This window comes from Accipiter gentilis, chromosome 6 (assembly GCF_929443795.1).
Source record: "Accipiter gentilis chromosome 6, bAccGen1.1, whole genome shotgun sequence".
Lineage (NCBI taxonomy): Eukaryota > Metazoa > Chordata > Aves > Accipitriformes > Accipitridae > Astur > Astur gentilis.
Window position 1 is genome coordinate 12,236,067 of NC_064885.1, and position 21,404 is coordinate 12,257,470.

At 43.0% G+C, this 21,404-nt stretch overlaps 1 protein-coding gene across 2 annotated transcripts in view; it reads right to left on the minus strand.

Moving 5' to 3' along the window:
* Positions 1-21,404, minus strand: part of LOC126039943 (S-adenosyl-L-methionine-dependent tRNA 4-demethylwyosine synthase TYW1-like) — a 112,025-nt gene that overhangs the window by 54,291 nt on the left and 36,330 nt on the right. For both annotated transcript variants that reach the window (XM_049803787.1, XM_049803788.1), the window contains exons 11-12: positions 9,886-9,995; positions 3,398-3,575 (exon numbers count right to left, since the gene is read on the minus strand). In XM_049803787.1, the coding sequence (XP_049659744.1) occupies positions 3,398-3,575; positions 9,886-9,995 (288 nt within the window). The remainder of the gene's footprint in view (positions 1-3,397; positions 3,576-9,885; positions 9,996-21,404) is intronic.

Here is a 21,404-nt window from a genome sequence, read left to right on the forward strand (position 1 = left end):
TTGTCCTGGCCCATGGAAAAATAATCCCATTCAATAGAAATACAGCCATAATTCACCCAGTTTCTACTGCTGAACACGTTGAACTTGCCTGACCTGCAGCTGCCATCATCAATCAAATAATTTTTTGAAGGGAAATCCAAGCTGTTTAGAAAATAAAACCAAGCACAATCCCCCAACATGTTCTCCTTCCACTTCCAAGGCTCTTATTCCATATAAATCCTGCAGTATAGTCTTTCTGGTCACATAATGCCAGTGAGCACAGCATCTGTGAGCCCAACAGCAGTAACTTCTAAAAAGATTAAACCTCCTCTGCTGTGTGAAGAGCTTGGGTTGAGTCTAATCCCTTCCATAAACCCCAAGGGTATAAAGGAGAAGCAGCAACCTGCAGTCCACTAGCAAAGGGATAATGAAAAGCATTAAGAGAAACAACCTAAAACGAGCTCCCTTGTCACAGACAAAACTGATAAAGCCGGTGAGTATAACACATATCCACCCCTCATGGCATCTTCCACCCCAGTGTCTCCAGGATGAAATGACAGCATCCTAATTGCACCACGCAACTCTTCAGCTCTTAACAGTTTTAGGACAACATTTTGCAAGCATTTTTTGTGAAGTCTGTTAATGAGCAGGCTACAGTCCCAGCTTGATTTGGTTCTTTACAGAAGATGAGAAGAAATCAGAAACTACTGTTCAGCTGCCAAACAGTGCCACCTAAAAGTACACCAAACCCCTACCTTCCCCAAAAGGTGACAGAGTGACAAAAACTGCCCAGAATGAGACCAAACAGAGCTCTTACCATGCAGAAAAATCCACTTAACATGGACACTCAAACGACCTATCTAACCCTATTCTCTCTGTATATATTTAGACAGAAGAATGAAATAGTCCAGAACAAACTTAACATTTCAGGTTAAAAAAAAAAAAGTTTTGTAAACAAGCTTGTCTGGACTGGCAGCCCAAAGCCACAATCTCCAAAAATGACCAAATGTTCTAGGCATAAGTGGATTGGAGTATTCAGTTTCAAAGAACATAGCCAAAATAATCTTTTCTTTACTTAACGCCAGATTTGCCTAATTAAAAGAGGCCCCACTGAAAATGGAGCGAGTGTTTTTCGAAACATGAGCTGAGAAAAAATCTTCTCATCTCTGAGGATATCAATCCTAAGGACAGGCAAGAGCCAGACTCACTGTTATAGTGGAGAAAATTAAGGAATTAGAAGAGATCTCGGGGCAGTATTGCTGCCCCACATTGTTCCAAAACAGAGTGGTCCGCAGGGCTCTGCCATGGCTGGGACTGGAGCCAGGACAACCTCATGCACGTGCTCTGATGAAGTGGAACAAGAAGAAAGGGCAGTCATGGGTCCAGCCAGGACCAGGGAGAAGCAGAGCACAAACTAATGTTCCCAGAACACAGCTACATTTCATAATTAACAGGAAATTTAGTTGCCTGGTACTAGAATGGATTTTCCAACATTCTTCCTTAATTTTTGGTTGTAATTTCCAAGCTAGCTTAGACAGCTGAGATCGCATCCAGGAGATCAAATTCACAGCATCTACCACATATGAACTTGGGCAGAAATCATAACCAAGTAGCATAGCTGAACTCAAGAGCAATAAATTGACTTTAGGCCACCAGCCATGAGGTGGTGTCACAAACCCAACAGGACACAGCCTAGTCAACGATTCAAAGAACAGTAACAACAATATAACAAAAATGAGCATTTGCTTATGAGTAATAATAAGCATATTATTATTATTATTGATGCTCATAAATGCAAACACATACACAACAGTTCATGTTCACAGTCACTAATCGGAAACAAGAGGAGGATGAGGACAAGAGCCAGGTAACTGTTCAACAGGAGCTCACGTGCTATAAAACCTCCTTCACTTCATGAAAACCTGTGTGCACCTGGAGGCAGATGAAGCTGCAGTCCAAATACAAGAGGAGGTGGGGAGGAGAGAAGAGAGGAAGGCACAGACAGCACCATGCTGGAGACCCAGCGGGCCCCTCTCCTAAACCCAGCAAACACCCCAGGCCACGCTCCCTATTTGCGTGCTGAATGCCAGAGGTCATGCTGCCTATTTTAGGAGTAACTTTTAGACTATAGCTCCCCTCTACTGTCAGCTCACAGAAAAGTGAGCTTGGTGCATACTTCAGTTCCCACATTAAGCAAATCATTTGCTTTGATGAGCCAAAGATCAGTTGCAATTTTTAAGACAGCAAGACTAGCATTTTATCACTTTCTTTTTTGTTTCTTTTTAAAAAACATTCAGCAGATCATAAGAAATGCAGCTTCAAAATATAGTGTGTGCTCTCTTTTTAAAATGCTATCTTTAGGAAGAGCAATTTCTGTCTATCAGTCACATAATACATGACTTAAAGTAACTTGATTACACAATTTTTCAATCATTTGGAATGCCTTTGTAGTATATAATTACTCACTCAAAAATTGCATGCCCTTCTCCCTCACTGTCGTATTCAGACCATGAGAAGGAAGTGAAAAGGAAGCTCTACCACAGAGTGCTAACACGGAGAGGCACTGAGCTGAAATGACAAGCTGAGTGACATACCAAAACCACCCTGCATACAGCTCCGCTAACGCACTAACTCCAGGGTTGGACTTCGTCAGCATTATTAGCTGACGGTATTCTGACGAGTTCCCAACCACCTTGCAGCTCATACCACGTGCTGCATTTCCTTGTTACATGGCTTTGGATTTCGTTAAAGGCAGCCTGGATGCCCAGGAACATCAGAAACAGGGATCCTTTGCACTTGTAAAGACTCTTTCATCAGAGTTCATTAAAAAGTTTTGAACATTTAGCTCAAGTCCCTCTGAGAGGGAGGTTAAAAACTACTGATCCCACTTTTGCAGCTGAGTATGTGCTTTTCACCTTTTCTTATCCTGCACTCTGGGTCCTGCTGGAGATGCTGAGCTGTACAGATCTTTGGTTTGAGCCATTACGGCTGGTCTTATGGAATTAGAACAAAGATCAGACTGCAAGAGAAGCACACAGACCAAAAAGGCAATTTATGAGTTGGGTCTCCTGCTCTAGCTGTCGGAAACACTCACAACAGTTATCCATGTCCCCAAGCACAAAATGCAGCTCACTCACTGTTCTCCTTCCCTCACACCTCCAGGAGGTACTATATTACATTCTCTTCACTTTCAGAAGTAATCACACTTTAAGAGATATAGAAAGGAAAATCAAACTAGGGCAGAAAAAGAGATGAGAAAGAGCATGGGGAGATTAAGGTTAAAATCAAATAGATGCCGAGTTGGCTTCTTCATTGTCAGTGCTCATGCAGACCTGACTCTGATGAGCAATAAAATGGAATTAAAACACAGGTCAGCACTCAAATGTTTTAGTAGGGAGATATTTTGTCCAACTCTTACCTAATCTCATCTGGGAACTGTGCATTTGTAACCAGGAAACTAGAGATGCTGTGCTGGTGCAGGAGCTTCACAAATTGGTTGATCTCCGGGTACATGATGGGCTCTCCCACTAGTGACAGTGCACAGTGCTTTGCTGTCATTGCTTCCTCAAAGCGATCTGCTTTTACTCCTGACACGCCTGCAAAAGAGGGAAGACAGGCTTAAATCAACCCAACCCCCTCCCAAACCATGCATCCATATCTAAAATACACCCCGGCACAAGGAAGACTGAGCAAAACCAGCTGCAGCCCTCCTGAACCAGAGGGGACACCAGGACACAGCCAGTACCCATTGAGCCAACTCTGCAGGAATCCACAAAACAGCCTATGCCCAGACACACGGAGCTTGGGGCTTTGTGTGCCCTGTTCACTACTGCAAGTAGTTTTCTAGTAACATTTGAGTCAAGCTTTCCATTGCTAAGACCTCAGTGATGCTGCCCAAATGCTGAGACAGAAACACAAGAGCTAGTTTAATGCCACTTCAAGTAGGCATCTTAAAAAAGAAAACCAGGTTATGTCTGTCTCTGCTGCTGACCCCCTGTGGTCTCCCAGCCCCATGAAGACCAGCTCCCCAGAGGAGCTGGGCACACTTCACCAAGCAGAGCACCAACAACCAGGTCTGAATCCATACTGGAAACCACATGAAATGCAGCTTCACAGATGATGCGTTCAAAAAGAAAACCCAACACATGACACAGTCCTGAAAAGCAAGACATTTCAGAACAAAGAGAAAAACACAAGGAGCTCAACTGTAGCGTCCACGTGAAAATGCTAGCTGCAGGTTTAACCAATCCAAGTCATATCTATTATACCCACGGGAAGGCAGAGGAGAGGCAAATACTCCTCCAGCCCATTCGCATCCGACCAAGTGCTCAGGACCCCATATGGAATCATCTGACTACAAACAAGCTTTTGTTCCAAATATGTCACTTGACATTTCCTTGACATGCCTTGATGTACTCAAATAATATCTGCAGTTTTAGATTGGGGGTTGGTCTGTTTTCAAAAAAACAAAGACTTGAATTTGAAACCAGGTCCTCAGCTCACCTCTCGTTGCCTAGATGCTGGAGCTCAAGCAGTACAGAAAATTACATGCTATGCTGCAAAGCCAAGATAAAAAGTGTTCATGGATATTACTTCAGCCTCACATAGAAAAGCTGGTTTGCGACCAGAGCAAAGCTTAGTGCATTTTAAACCAGCCAGGCTTAGTCCTGAATAGGCGACAGGACTAATGGTTATTCCGCAGAAACTTGACAGTACTAAATGAGAACTTTATTTGAAAAGAAAGAAGCATCTCAACCACACACCGAGATTAAAGGACTAACTTCCATATTCCTAAAGCTACTGTAAGTCATTTTTGGAATTAATTAATTTCTCTCTCTCAGCATCTTCCCATTGGACTACGATAATTACTGTGCCAGCTTTAAAAGCAGACAGAAAAAAATTCCAACATCACGTAAAGTTTGAGAGTAACTTCCTCAAAACAGTTTACAGCAAATCTGGCATACAGTAAATACACTGCAGAGGAGGGTAGAGGTTTTGTATGCAATCATTTGACCATATAAATCACAAGCTAGACAGGGATAAACTAAACAGGATTAGTGGGTATTCCAGGGAGCACATGAACTCTCCTGCACTTTTGGCTGCCATACTGCTACAGCACTCAACCTCTGCTCCTGTAGATTAGCCTCCTTCTCTCTTCAGTCAATAAACTCCAGCAAAGTCAGAGCCTGGGCAGATTTCATATAGTAATACGGTCCAATACAGGTGCAGGGGGTTGGACCCGTAGGAACTTGAGAAGCCTCTGCAAGAGGCAGTGGCATACAGCTTTTGGCTCCTGCTGAGCTCAGATCTCAAAGCCTCCTTTGATCAGCAAATCTCCTTTGAAAAACTGATTTCAGCTGCTCTCCTACTGGTGCAATTTGGGAAAGAAAAGCATCATCTGGCACATGACCCTAGAGAGGCTGGTTGTTGACTTTGGGTACCCCTCTGCAAGTACCTGTACATCAGTCATCACAAATGCCTGGGTCACTGGGGAGGCAAGGATCCTGTTTTATCCACTCTTACAGCAAGACACAAAGGTAGTCTTAGGATTTCCTAGTTCAGGTCATACATTTTCATTTGTTTTTTCATTTTTCTGCCAAGTTGAACCAGAGCTGTATTAGCTGAGACTCCCACTTTCCTATTTTTGAATTATGTTTCCATTTTGTGTGTGCCCTTCGCAAGGGCACAGAGATTTACTAGTCACTACCTCAAAAATGTATCCATCAAATAAACTACTTCACACCTTCCCACCTTAGCTCCCTCTCAGTAAGATGTCTCTCCATCAGTTACTCTAAGAGAGAATTATGTGACATTAACCAACATCTACAGTCTTCAAAAACAGTACAAACTATGGCAACAATAAAAGAGAAGATGACATATCTCTAAAAGCATGCATAGGGACTCTTACAGGATAGAGGGTTATCCTCTATGATATCCTACAGGATAGAGGGTCCCCAAGAATTTTTCTGTTCCTTCAAAGATCTCATTTTTACTGCAATGTGTGGAGTTGTTAAAGCATCAGGTTAGCTCACCATTTCCTTTGGTGTATGGAGATGCCTGTATGTGTGTACCTGAATGCAAAGCTGTGGTACTGGTACCAGAAAGAGCACCAATTTATTCAAATAGCTTCGGGTTTATCTGAGCAGCATTACCAGACATTCAAGACCTTTGAAGGCTCTCTAGCTAAGACATTATCCCCACGCTTTTCTCCTCCAGTAGCCCAAATAGTCTGGTCTGCTATACTGTGGGGCTTGGTGTTCAAACATCTCGGCAGAAGTGCACAGCACCCTGCTAGAAACTCCTCTGGAATCCCTGTGGCTGCCCAGCCAGTGCTGCAGAGCCCAGATGCAACCTGTCCTCCCTCTTCAACAGAGCAATCTAGTCCATCTTACTGCTCAAGCCTTGGGGTAGTTTGTGTGGTTTTGGTGAGTTTTTTTTCTTTTAAAATCAGTCATAACAAAATCTGACCTACCATTTGTGGAGTGCTGCTAAGTTTGCTGGAAGTAGACAGGCATGTTTTCTGCCCGAGGCACTTCCAACCTGGATAGAGGACAGCTCTGACAGGGCATGCATGGGACTTTCCTCCTTCAAGACACCGCGCATCTTTTAACTCTCCCTGGCTTCAGCTTACTGCACAGTGTTTCAAATCAATTTTGCTTTCACTGATTCTACTCTAACAATATTTTCATTTGCACCTCAGGGAAGCAACAATGTAAAATTCACAAAATGTAACAATGAGCTACTGGGTTTTCCTAACTGATTTTTCTTCTCCTTAATAATCCTTTTGCTTTTAGACTCCCAAGACAGGAAGCATGTTGCCATCTATCACTCTGAAAAAGTAACACATCTGTTCTTTTTCTACTTTGCAGCACAGTTCTAGTCCAGAGCCTTTTTTTTGTGGTCTTTCTCCTTTCACAGTTCCCAGTCAAGGGTAACTGTGCTGAGGATGCACATGCAAGTTTCAGGGAATATTTATGAATTTGTTTAATGGAAAATAAGCTCCAAAAAGAGACAATTGGGATGTCCTTACAGGCGCCTCGACACTTTGGGAATATTTTCAGATGCTGCCAAGTCTATCTATAATCTTTCCCTCTCTCCAACCCTTTTTGGGTAGACACCAGGGAGTAGTGAGGGAAGAAGAGGGTTATTCCTTAGTCTGAAGTTGGGTTTGAACAGCTTCCTGCACTCAGAAGAAGGTAGGGCTTTCGCGCATCTGCAAAATAACTTTTGCTTTTCACCTTTCTTTAGTGCAAACACCACACATTTCTGCCACACAGGGGCAACATTTCCATCACACTGCACCAGAACTTCACAGCTTGAGGGCAATTCCTGCCTTCACAAGTATACCCTCAATACCATAAGCAACTGCATGCAAATATAGTCATCACTTTAAACAACATGTGGTTTCTTCCTAAGCAAACATAAATGACTATTTTGAGTCAAGTCCTGCCGCATAAAAAGAAGGAGGGTTGTTATTGTGTAAGACTTTCAATTTTCACAATCATAACAGAAGTCACAGAACTACTGGTTACGAGGGGCTCCTGCAGGTCTCTAGTCCAGCCTCCTGCTCAGAGAGGACAATTGCCAACACTGGACCAGGGTGATAATGGCTTTACTTAAAAGACTTGAAAGCCTCCAGGGTTGAAGGGTCCCCTACCTCTCTGGGCACCACCTTGGCTGAACAAGTTTATTTTGATGTCTAACCTGAACTCCCAAGCAGAAACTCAAGTCTTTTGTCCCTTGTTCTACCATGGCAGGTGGGTCTCCCAGCATGGACCAACGTGGGGTTATAACACTCTCACAGAGAACGTTGCACTTCTTGCTGAACTCCACACGCACCTATTGGCCCAATAATCATGTTTCTCAAGGTCCCACTGAAGTAAAGCTATGCCACCAAGTGTGCGTGCCACCCTCCCTAAATTAGTATCACCTGCAAAGTTGCTGAGGGTGTATTTGGTATCATCACCCCCATCATCTGTTGATGGAGATGTTGTACAACATAGGTTCCTGGATCAACCCCTGAAGTACCCTGCTTGTTATCAGCCACCGAACTGATCTCAAGCTATTGATCACAATCCTTTCAGCATGCCCAGCCACATTTCAACTCATCTAAGAGTCTGGCTATCCAGAATAGACTGAATAAAAGAGCAGAGTTTGAAAAGTGCTCAGTGCCTTAAGCATTAAACATGCATACTCTTGTGTATAGCTGTAACAGTCTTCTATTGCTGTTACAACCTTCCAGACAATATTTGACACCCTACATGCTCTTCACTCATGCAGACCACCTGTACCCAAACTCCTGCTGTGCTGGTACTGCATCCCACCAGCTGTGTTAACAGGCAGACATGAAACCCTGCACCAGCTCTGGCCCAGCCAGCCAGGCAGCACTGCTGCAGGCATCCTGCCTTAACTCAGCACTCTCCCCACACTACCCACGTGGCTGCAGCGCAAAAGAAACACCAAAGCTAGGGAATGAGACCTGCACTTCCTTACAGACTGCCCTACCTCAAGCACTGACAGCTGTGCTTTGCTTATCTGAAGGAAGGTGCACTAATGATACCAACTACCTCCTCCACTGACTCCTCTCATCTCACTAGTGCTTCCCCAAGGAAACCTTCCCCTACCAAATAAACATCATTTTTCCCTATGCCACTACAGCACCTTCACTGCTTTCCCCTGGACGAGCTCTAGAGCTGTGATCCAGTCCATCAGACCACACATGTGCAACAGGCAGAGTGCAGCCAGGTCTGGTTAGTCTGGCTGCTCCCTATCCAGTTCAGCACAGGAGCTCCTAGGAAACTGGCTTCCCTGGAGCTGCTAGTCTGAGAGTGCAAGATGATTCAAACCAGCCACTTGATGAAAATAAAGCTCATGAAGCCATAACTTGAGTTATTTTCCTGCCTATTATATAACTCCAGTGAATGAGACAGAGCAACTCTGCTCTGCTGACAGAAGGGTTTTTTTGCCTGTCACATTTTTAATCCATCAGGTTCCTTCTGTGCACGGCCAACATAAACAAACGGGCTCCCAAAATGACAGCCAAGACTAAGGCTCATCTTGCACATTTTATGGATGCTTCATTCCACTCCTGCTGCTCACAGAGCCTCCGCTGTCAGTTAGGAAGAGCAGAGTCCTAGACTTGTCCTGCCAAGCTGGCCCGCCCTCCCAGCACACAAAGCTGACCTTGGCAGAGTAACCAAGTTTATCACATTTGGGAAAAAAACCCCAACCATCTATATATATAGATATAGATACATAATGAATAAATAAAGAACTCATAAAGAGTTCCTATAGGAAGCAAAATACGGTACTTTTCAGAGGTGCTGTGTAACTGCAGCTTCAGTCACAAACAGATGTACTGAATAATTCCTGAAAATAATAATCCCCTGAATGCTACTGCTCACTCGTTAATGAGAAAAATGCAATCTAGAAGTTTCAGAGCTAACATAAAAGCTCCCAGGGGATTAAGGCTGGGCAGTGTATTTCCTGTCAGGTTAGAGGTTGTTTCCCTTTGCCTTCTACCTGCCCTCATTTTTATATAAGAATCAAGATTCCTCATCATCCAGGCCAGCTTTAACCAGTGCGGAAGCCTCTGTGCAAATCGAGGAAAAGGATGACAACTACCAAGATGCACAACAGGAAACTACACTCTACTCCCTCACGGCAATAGTAGATAACCAATGGCTGACTCATGTTCTAATGTCAAAATCGAGGCAAAACATCTCAGGAAACAGTGTGTACCACAAAAGTTTCTTCTCACTTAACCATCTTTCTGATATTATAAATCTCATGCCTCCTTCCCAGCATTTCACAGATGACCAGAACGTTTTCATCTATGCTTTGAAGATGCTACTGCTGGTTATCTTCCAAAAGCATCATTAATGGGGAAGAAGTGGGAGAAGTTACCTTTGAACTGCTTGATCATATTCTGATGGTTCTCAATAGCCTCCTGCAAGATTATTTCAGGTTGGTCCATCTTCCATCGCCACTCTGTGCCCACTGGATTTGTATGATGTCTGAAGGAAAGAGAGACAGTTATTCACTATTGTTTGTAACATACATGGAATAACCCATCTATCGCCCTGGGGACTTTGACATTGTTTAATAATATTAAAAGCAACAAGCAATTCTCAGTGATATCCTGCTTCTGACAACTTTCATATGTCATCTTTGAACACCGTTCTCATACCCCTCTGCTTCCAGGCTCTGGTCTCCCCAGAAGGAACAATGGACCTTGCAGTTTATTTTCAACTTAACACACCTATTCTGAGTCACAGGTAAAACGTTTATAAGCTAAAATGATGTTCTGCAGCCAGAAAGACCTCTAAAGAAAGGAAATCTGGTTCTACCTCCTCTTCTGACCACAGCTGCACAAAGCATTAGGAAAGGAGGGCCCCAAGACATTTTTAGTTCCACTGAGAAGGTACCAACTGGTACCCTGAGAAGGACAGGAGTTGTTTCTAACCCAATCTTTGTGTAATGCTGTAGTAACAAGACAGCTGAGGGCAGACTACTTCAAACTATATGAAGAGACTAGGAAGTCTGCAGTATGCCAGAGATGCATTGCTGGTGGATCTGGTTAATCTCCCAGATTTACTCAATAGGGGCTTCTCATCACTTCTGAGATCTGCTAGCTACTGCATTACTGAAACCCAAATGCAAAAAATAAAAATAAAAAGTTAATTTCTCCAAGTCAAGCAGATTGCAGGATAAAAACCACTGATCTTCCATCTGAGGGACAGCTGGTGTCACACTGGGTTCCGGAACCCAACCTTGCCTACCCGGAAAGGACCACTGTACCATATATCATTTTCTTCAAAAATGGAAAAAGCCTACCCAGACAAATCCACCCAAGCACCTGGAAGATATATGGAGTTTCTCTCCATTCCCTATTTCACTAGCATGAGAGGATGTTACAAAGTCATTGTAAGTCACCTGGAAAAAAATGCATCCTGACTAGCAAATGAAATATTATAAGCAACTGGCATGGCACCCATCATGCTAGCACCTGGACAAACACAACCCAGAGAGAGCCTGTACAAGGGCACAGACCTCTCCCTGGTGAGAGGAATTTCCCACTAACATTACTGCACTTAGACTGGTATCGAACAGGGATAATTCAGCCTTTAAGTATCATCCTAAGAAAATCAACAAATTTCTGTGTTCCTTGTTCTCTCTCCATTTTCTCCTGCTTTTTTCCAAAATATGCTACAAAAGTTCCTCCACTTTTCCCCTACCAATCCTACTGCAGTTGATAGAATAATTTATTAATAGAAGAGTAGCATATTTTGCAGTGTCTTTCAAAATAGCACTACTGTATTAACATAGCTCTGGACAAGAAAACAAGATCAAGCAATCTATACTCCTGAAACTCTGTTTTCTGACCAGCTGATCTCTGTTTCCTCTACCACTCTCCATCATCCCTGGAAGTCAGCCACGGAGACACTGTGAAGTTACCTGCTGTATTCTGCCTCCCAGCTACATGGGCATTAGGACATGATGCCCAGTATTCAACTAAAGGAGAAAAGACAGAGGGAAGCACTTTCTCAGAATGAAGCAACTGGTCCAGTGCTTACTGAAGACAATTGAAAGACTCCCACTGACTTCTCCAAGTGAGAAAGACGTGCAGCTCCACACTTTGACAGTGCTAAAACACACAAATTCTAGACCCAGCATCAATAAAAACAGCCCATTGGCCCAAACATTTCTTCATCCACTTCAAGAGCAAAGATTCAAATGCTCTTCTCAAACTACTTTACCATCTCAAAGATCCTTTAAGCTAAAACAGCTTTGCTTTTTGAATTTTCCTTCTTTTTTTTTTTTTTTTTTTCCTTCTATCTGCCAACATGGAAAGTTTTCTGAATGCCAACTATAAAAGGCATTTATAAAACTCTTACATGTTTAACTACATAACTTGTAGCTTGTATATTTAATAGGGCAAGTTGGCAGAAAATCAATAGGCTCTTGATGCATGCTGGACAGCTATTAGTGTCTAATAGTGCTTGAATTTTTAACACATTCTAACTGTTTAATAAACATACCAGGTCATGTCTACAAAGCAGCTTATTTGGCAAAAAGCAGTTTCTCTTCAAATGCAGGGGAAAAAAGTAATGTCTTGTGGCTGATGAGATTTTTTTCACAGTTCCTGGCACAGACAGAATTTCACTATCACCTTCCCATTCCCCTGCAGGCTCTGTGACCCTCATCATCCACCTCACCAGCTACTCAAGTCTTGAGCAGGTAATTGTGCACAGTATTCCTTCCCTTCCCAAAATAACACAAGCAAAAAAAAAATCTCACCCAAAGCCACACACACCAGAAACCCCTTATTTTATTAGAGATTCCAGGTGTGAAACAGGTTTGATTTGATACTTCAGAGACAAGCCATCACTGCCACAGCACCCCACCACCACAGAGCAATGCAAGACTGCACAAAACATGATGGGGAGGTCCCAGTTCACTCCCACTCTCCCCTGGCTAAGAAGACTGACTCCAATCCAGCCTTATTTGCATTCTCATCAGACCTTTGATCTACCAGTATTACTTGCCAGCATTCAAAAGTGTCCCTGGCAGTCAATCAAACCTCTGTGAAGTAGGTGTATGCTTCAGTGGGGCAGTGCATCTCCCTCGCTGAACTCTTATGTATTATTTTAATAAATCGACTTTTCACCCTCTTCTGTGAGCAATGCTTAGTATTATGAAGTCTTTCAAGAAACTTTGAGGGAAAACGCAGCACAGGTATAAAGTATCATTTACTCCAGTGATCAACTGATTGATGTTGATGCCTGGTGGGGAACATGAAGGTGAGGAAACACTGGTGGCAGTGATCATGAAAGGACAGAGCACATGGTTCCCAGGAAGGGACGGCAGGGAAAGAGCAGAATAAAAACAAGAGAGTTCAAGAAGCACACTTCAGTGAATCCTGAGAACCAGCAGGTGAGAGCCCAGAGGAGAAGAGTTTAAGGGCAAAGATGTTCAGGAGAACTGGCAGGTTTTTTAAACCTTATTAAGGCAGAAGTGCAAACTGCAGCAATAAAAAGCAAAGATATGAAGTGTAACAAGAAACCAGTCTGGCAGAATCACAGGCACTTCTGCAACCTTGCAATCCTCCAGCTGAAAATAAAAGGAAGAGCACAAGAATACAGGGTCATAATGGGAAAGGTCAAGGAAAAAAAAAAAAATCAGACGCAACTAGCAAAGGACATACAAAAGGGCTAACAAGAACAACTTTCCCTATAACAACGTGAGAAGTAAAGGGAAGACCAAGAAAAAAGCTTGTCCAATGCACAAACAAACAATGTTTAATGTTTTTCCATGATGACAAGAAACCTGTTTGCACCTTTTCTTCTACTTTCTCCTGATGGCAATGAGAAGAGCACAAATTGGACGAGAAAGAGGACAGGTTAGAGATATTTAATCTAAACAAAACTTTTTCAACTAGGATGGTTAAACTCACCCTAGAACATGTTGGATGAATTGGCTGACAGTATCAGTCACTAGTAATAAGCTGAAAGTTTGTGAGTAGCATGTAAAAGTGATTTAAAACATACCAGAAAAGTGCAAATGCAATGGCCACTTTAGCAGGAGCCAAAGATTTCTATACCAGCCCCTCTTAACTCCCAGTTCCTCAGGACATACTGGATTAAATAAGTGTTTGTGAGCCCCAGAACACAGCACTAAGATAAGTAACAGCCAACATGAACGCGCTGAGAACCTTCCATGCCAAGACCACCTTGTAGGTGGTCCTTGTAGGCAAAAGGAAAGAAGAGGTTGAGCTTTGACACCATCTTACCCAATATTCTCATAATCTGCCCAAAGAAACGCTCTGTAAGCAGCACTGTTTTGTAAGACAGCACAAATCAGGGTAGAAAACTTGAATCAAAGATTAGTTATCACTGATTCAGTAGGACACTAGATCTATCCAAAAGGCATCTGCAGGGTTGTGTTCTGAACTGGTCCTATTTAGCACCTCCCAAGAGTTGAATGATGGCTCAAGAGGCAGGCTTACCATATCTGAGGTAGAACCAACCTGGCTGGAGATGCAAACTTAGGGAGGACAAAGAGCAATTAAAAAGATCACCACGTCAATGGTATTACATAGTCATAACTCGCATTTGACTGCGAAATGCCTTATGGCGGGGACAAAGTAAATACTTCAAGTCTCTCAGATTTACTTTCTACAAAACCAGATGACACTCACTTCAAAAAGAAAAAGAAAGAGAAGTTTTGATAAGAACAACAATTAAAAAAATCCCTATCTAGACTGCTGTCTGAGGAGGAACACAATGTTTCTATACAAATTTCCTGTTAAATAACAGACAACTATTTATCACGTTGCTCTAAGCAATCTTGTTAGCTGTAGGAATGAGAAAAATAATGTTTTGTTATGAATAAATTCAGGAAGAGAAAAAAGCTTTTCAAAAGGCATGGAATTATTCCTAAACGCTGATATATTTAAACCATTTTAATGAAGAAAAAAAATCAGGGGAATAAGGCTGAAGTCAAATGTTTGGCTATCTTAACATCCAAAGAAAACTCTCATTTTTAAAATGACAAAATAGTCAGTATTTTCAAAAGAAAATTTGGACTTTTTTCATGTTTTAAAATCAACTTAAATAAAAAGATTTTTCAGAAACAGGTGAAAAGCCCAAAATGAATTGATGAATTTTAGATTAAACAAAACAAATCAACCTGTAACTTCTACATTTTCACTAGGAGTGCATTGCAGCTCACTAACTTCCTAAGGTTTTTCAAATCAGCTGTTCCATCAGAATAAATTTAGTCTTCTCCTTGTAAGATAATTTGGTCATATTACCACACCTGGCAGCAACTCATGATGGTACCAATAGTGAGGACTTTAGGTTAGTTTTGCCAGTTCCTCTGAACAGAGAGGGGACTGAACTTCAGAAGATTTTTAGAAGAACCCACTTCTGGTACTGGGACTCGTACTTGGCCCTGGTGAGGCCACACATCAAATACTGTGTTCAGTTTTGGGCCCCTCACTACAAGAAAGACATTGAGGTGCTGGAGCATGTTCAAAGAAGGGCAAAGCTGGTGAAGGGTCTAGAGAGCAAGACTTATGAAGACCGGCTGAGGGAACTGGGGTTGTTTAGCCTGGAGAAAAGGAGGCTGAGGGGAAACCTTATCGCACTCTACAACTACCTGAAAAGAGGTTGTAGCAAGGTGGGTGTTGGCCCCTTTTCCCAGGTAACAAGTGACAGGACAAGTGGAAATGGCCTCAAGTTGTGCCAGGAGAGGCTTAAATTGGATATTAGGAAAATAGGAAAAATTTCGTCACTGAAAGGGTTGTCAGGCTACCCAGGGAAGTGGTGGAGTCACCATCCCTGGAGGTATTTAAAAGACACGTAGATGTGGCACTTAGGGACATGGTTAGTGGTGGACTTGGCAGCATTAGGTTTACCATTGGACTCAATGATCTTAAAGGTCTTTTCCAACCTAAATGATTCTATTATTCTTTTCTAACTCACACTTCTGAAATCTTAAGGATGGAGGATGCTCCATGCTGAAAAACTACATCCCAACTCTGAGAAATGCTCACTTTCTTTAAAAGCAGTTTCTAGAAAGGCAGGAAATGCTGAGCACCTCCCAGAAGTCTGCCCTGTGCTTGTGTCAACATATTTCATTCCTTCCCAGCAGAACCACACCCAGCAGTCTCAAAGACTATTTCAAAACTAACCTGAATGTCAAGATGTACAAATTTGCTTTCAAAGCCAATAATCACTCCATCACGTTACTCCTTACTGTAAGTGGGTACCAAGTCACCAACCACCTGCAGTAAGTATCAAGATACGTGTGAGCGTTTCACAGCCAATAATCTGCTTATTTGCACTACTGATGCCATAAATATGTAAACTAATAATGACAACTACAGAAGCGTTCAGCAAGTCCAAGACCAGGAAAATGCACACTGCTATAAGATGAAAAGCACAGATTTCAATCCCAGTTAAGTTGCTGGCACAGTACTTCTTCCTATCATAAGCCTTTTGCATAACAGAAATGAAAACACTGCCCACTGCACAGCGTATGCTGGGAATCCTCACACAGCAGATACTACTTTGGGAACTAAGTGCATTTACAGCAACCTTACCCCAACAGTTCTGTGCCTGACTTGGCAAAATAGTGTCTAACTAATACTGAGAGCCACCCTGAGCACCACACCCTTTTGCACAGTACTGAGCAACTGATGCAACCCCATCCTGTGTAAACTTCAAGCACCAACAGCACTGCCAGCACCTCAGCAAAGTGCCAACGCTTCTGCAAGCTGGCACATATACAGCCAGCCAAGACAGTCACCAGGGTCTGCTCCCATCTCACCTGATGGACCACATCAACATTTTCTCTTAGAAATGCCTCACATTATTACAGTGCTGGCAGAGCAGCAGATAAAGGCACCAAGACTTTTTTTTTTTTTTTTTAAAAAAACAACATTGACAGGGGATGAACTAGGTATATTCTATGATGTCCTGCCCCCTACCCCATTTATATAGTTATTTCAAGAGCTCCTGGAAGACAGACAGGCCCAAAGGTCAACAAACCGGTGAAGAATTAAATCTGAAGGAAACAATGAACATGGGTCACAATATATTAATTCTGTAAACAAACAATAACCAACTTGAAACACTGAGAGAAGAGAGTATTAACTTAGCAGAACAAGGACTGGTGGCTGTAGATGCAAGGAGACTCTCTGAGCTTTCAGGCTCAGGTTCCAAGTTTTACAAACCTGCAGTGTCAACTCCTTTGATATCATAATATTTCACATTTCCCTGAAGAATTTAGCCTCTGGAGTCAAGTTACTTAATGAGAAGAAGCTTTTGTTTCAATCTATATGTTCTTCTTAATTTTTTAATGACCTTATTAAGTACCTCTCCTATGAGAGATTTTGAATTTTTTAATCTCTTCATTTTGCAGGGCTTACTATGATCACTGGCTTTTTTAGATTGTGTGAACAGAACTTCCGCTGTTGCCTACTGTACAAGCTAATGCTGATGTGTTCAAGTATAGGTATAAACATCATAAAGTTACAGAAGAAGAAACATGAACCAATTTCTTTACAGGATATTTCACTCTGGTTTGCCTCCTCCTCAGATGCAAAAATAATAAACCCTATTAATTTAAATCTTATTTAGCTGTTCCATCTCTCCACAATAATTCATTGGGCTTGAGATACGCAGCCAGAAAACATAATCAAATCAGGTTTGCCTGGTGCCACAATACAGTGTCAGAAAGCCTCAGTCCCCACCCTTGCTTTAATTGATTAAAAGATTCAGTCACACATTTCCATTTAGACAATTAAGCTAAAGAGACACTACAAACACAGCAAGACCAGCTGAGAGCAATAATGGATAGTGACAGACTATTTTTGTAGGAAGAATTATGACTTAGGGATGTTGCAGTAATTAAGGTACTGGTTCCACCCCTCTATGCTCTTGATGCAACAGCCTCAGGAGTTCAACACAGCATGATTGCTTCCTTGCAGGGGGAACACCATACAAATGAACAATCTGCTTTTCCTGTCCTCCCAAGAAGCTGCCACATTATAAACCTGCATCACTAAACTCTAAGCCAGCTCTCTGAAGGGGAGAGGCAGGGAAGTATGAGCCAGCGGTCACATCGGTAAGGCGTCCTGGCAGGCTTGATATCTACCAGGGACATACCGCTTCCATGGACAAGGAGGAGAAGGAAGGTCTCCAGTGCAGTCAAGCTCCATCTTTTACAAAAACCCCTAACTTTGAGTGTGTTTGGCTGCTGGCTCCACCTGTGATTCCTGGTTTGGGGCCAAAATGTGTCAGTCACAACTAGCCAACTACAATGACATCCAGTTCCCAGGGAAAGTGGCTAAACTACAGCATTTCTTGCCAAAGTGAGGAAAAGAGAACAAACAGGCTCCTTGGCCTTTTCTTCAGTGATCCTGGGAAAGCTGTGGTGGTTATGCAGTTGGAAACATTGGCAGACTCTACAAATGCCAGAATCCTGAAAGAAGAGATCAAGAAAAAAAAAGAATCACAGCAGTCTTATCTGCAACTTAGTGTGCAGAGCTGCATGACAAGACCAGCAAAGCATAAAACCTGTATTAAAAACATTTTGCCAACAGTAGATCAAGATGGTAACTACTAAAAAGAAGGTAACATGTTTATCCTACACAGCCACCGGTGACTGCAATTCTACATTTAATCTCACATGATTAAGAATCTGCAAGGCACGGTGGGTTTAAAATAAAAAGTGTAGATAGCCCTGGCTGCATGGTTTGTGAATTGTGCTGACATGCAATCAGTAAGGAGGAGAGTGTGTACAGAAATCCCTTCTTCCTACACCAAACTAACCTGACCAGCACAGCTCACAGCCACACAAAGGCTGTAGCAGCCCAAGCACAGGGTCTGAAAAAGCAACCAAAGCGAAGAAAGCTTCTTTCAGCAGCAGTTCTGGTTTATGTCAGGCTTAAGTTATACATAAAGCGAGCCTTGGGATGGGTCTCAAACTGAGCCTTAAGTCTTCCAACTCGATAGAGGTCTGAGAAGACAGACAGCTGCAGTCCATATGGAAGAGTCAAACAACTGCAACCCATTTCAACCACCGAAGGTAAATAAATGAGAACATTTTTCAGTACAGTCCCATGGAAAGCTGTTTCCTTGCATTCAGGTTGTTAACATTAGTAAAATAAGCATTCTAGCACTCGTTATCATTAGGACTACTGTTTCCAGGATTCCTCTTAAAAGTGACAAATGACATTTACAAGGTGATGAGTTAGAGGCATGTGGAATGTATCACACATGGCAATTTATCCCAATTACTGCACTTTTCAATTTTCACTTGATTTCCCTGACTCAGTCCCATACTCAGGACACAGGCTGCTGCTGCTAAGAAATACTGAGTTGGGTCATTTGGAAGGGGAACAGTGTTAAATGGTCTGCCATGCAATAATAGGAACAAAATGCCTCATTCTGACGATGTTATTGCTTTCTATTTGCTGTTTATGATGTACCTTCTGCGTAGGGACAGAAGGACAATAACAGGCATGCCAATCGTCTTCCTACCAGTACAGTCACCACTGCAGAACTAAATGCTAGCTGATACATTACAAAGAAAAAAAAGAAAAAAAAAAGAAAAAAAAAAAGACAAGCAGTACATTTTTCTTCCCAGTCATTATATTGTTCTGACAAAAAGCAGCAAAACTTGCACATTGAACATGCCATTTGCTGGGTCCTTTCAAGCCAGCATATCATAGAATCATTGAATGGTTTGGGTTGGAAGGGACTTCAAAGATGTCTAGTTCCAGCTCCCCTCCCATAAGCAGGGACACCTTCCACTAGACCAGGTTGCTCAAAGCCCCATCTAACCTGGCACTGAACACTTCCAGGGAGGGGGCATCTATAGCTTCTCTGGGCAACCTGTTCCAGTGCCTCACCACCCTGCTAGTGAAGAATTTCTTCCTTATACCTAATCTAAATCCACCCTCTTTCAGTTTAAAGCCATTATCCCTTGTCCTATCACTACATGCACTTGGAAAAAGTCCCTCTCCAGCTTTCATGTAGGCCCCCTTTAGGTACTAGAAGGCTGCTATAAGGTGTCCCCAGAGCCTTCTCTTCTCCAGACTGAACAATCCCAATTCTCTCAGCCTGCCTTGATAAGAAAGGTGTTCCAGCCCTCTGATCATCTTCATGGCCCTCCTCTGGCCTCACTAACAGGTCCATGTCCTTCTTATGTTGGGGGCCCCAGAGCTGAATGCAGTACTCCACGTGGAGTCTCACGAGAGCAGAGCAGAGGGGCAGAATCACCTCCCTCAACCAGCCACGCTTCTTTTGATACAGCCCAGGATACGGTTGGCTTTCTGGGCTGCAAGTGTACACTGCCAGGTCATGTTGAACTTCCTGTCAACCAACACCCCTAAGTCCTCCTCCTCAGGGCTGCTCTCAATCCATTTTCCACCCAGCTGTATTTGCGCTTGGGATTGCCCCAACCCATGTGCAGGGCCTTGCACTTGGCCTCGATGAACTTCATGAGGTTTGCACAGGCCCCCCTCTCAAGCCTGTCAAGGTCCCTCTGCATGGCATCCCCTCCCTCCAGCATGTTGACTGCACCACACAGCTTGGTGTTGTTGGCAAATTTGCTGAGGGTGCACTCAATCCCACTGTCCATGTTGCCAACAAAGATGTTAAACAGTGCTGGTCCCAATACCGACCTCCAAGGAACACCACTCAATGAAAGTCCATCAAGAGCACCAGTTAACAATTTTTAATAAAATCCCAATTGCAAACTTAACAGGATGACCAGTGTCTAACACTTAACATTAACATGGTAGCAAAGTGCCTTCAAAATTATAGCATTCCTTTTGCACTGATGCTGTCATTTAAATATTCTCATGAAATATTTGCATTATTAAAACTTGAAGACTATGAAAGACTGAAAGTGGTACTCAGAGGAATTTGGCTGGTTTTGCATGGAAATATTGGGATGTTGAACACCCAGGCTTAGGGATGGAATGGGTGTTATTGGCAGCCAGCCCCCTGGGATAGCCATAAATACCAAAGGAAGCACTGCCCCCATGGTTTGAATTAGCTAGCAAGGTAGAAGACAAGAGCTCAAAGAATAACCTCCACATCCTCCCACCCAGTACACTTTCACATCACTGCTTTTATTTTTGCTGAGCTTCTCATTTTCTCTCATTCTGCACTCCCCCAGCCTAGCAAAAACCTCCCTCGGAAACCCAGGCATTTCAGTGAGTAAGCAGTGCTAGAGCAGCTCACAGTTCAGATCCAGGCAAAGCTCACTTCCTTTAGAGAATTAACAACAAAGTAATTCCGCTGAGATAAGGGGTCACTTTACTGACTAAAATGGAAAGTCATTTATTAGCTACTGTTTTAGAAAGGCAACAGTTACTAAGTCATCACTTTTCACTCATTGAGAACGCAACTGAATTGGTGGGGTGAAGGTACTTTAAATAAGAAAAATGGTCCCATTTCAAAACAAAGATACTCACATGCTTAGTGCCTTGGTGGCTTTGCACAACAAGAGCCAGCTCATGTTCTCCAGAGCACCAGGAGCCATGGGGAGTCCCAGACAGTGATCTCCAGAAGGAACCAAACCTCTACCAAGTGCTCGGCACAAGCAGCAGTGGGAATTGCAGGGCAGTAGATGGAGAGGAGTCTGTCTCCTGCCTCCCCGATTCCTCATTCTACCTGTCCCCAGCTAGTCGGAACTTGCTGGGGCCCAAGACCTGGCTGTACAGGACTCAGCTTTAAAGGAGGTGGCACTGGGGAGCCCTCAGATCCTCTTCAGCCTCTGAGATGTGAAGCCCACCCACCCAGCTCACCTACCATCCCTGACCTACAGACTCTGCAGCTCTCAGAAGGGGAGGAGTACAGGCAGGAAGGGGGAGGAACACTGCTCCCTTCCAAACACTTCCTCCC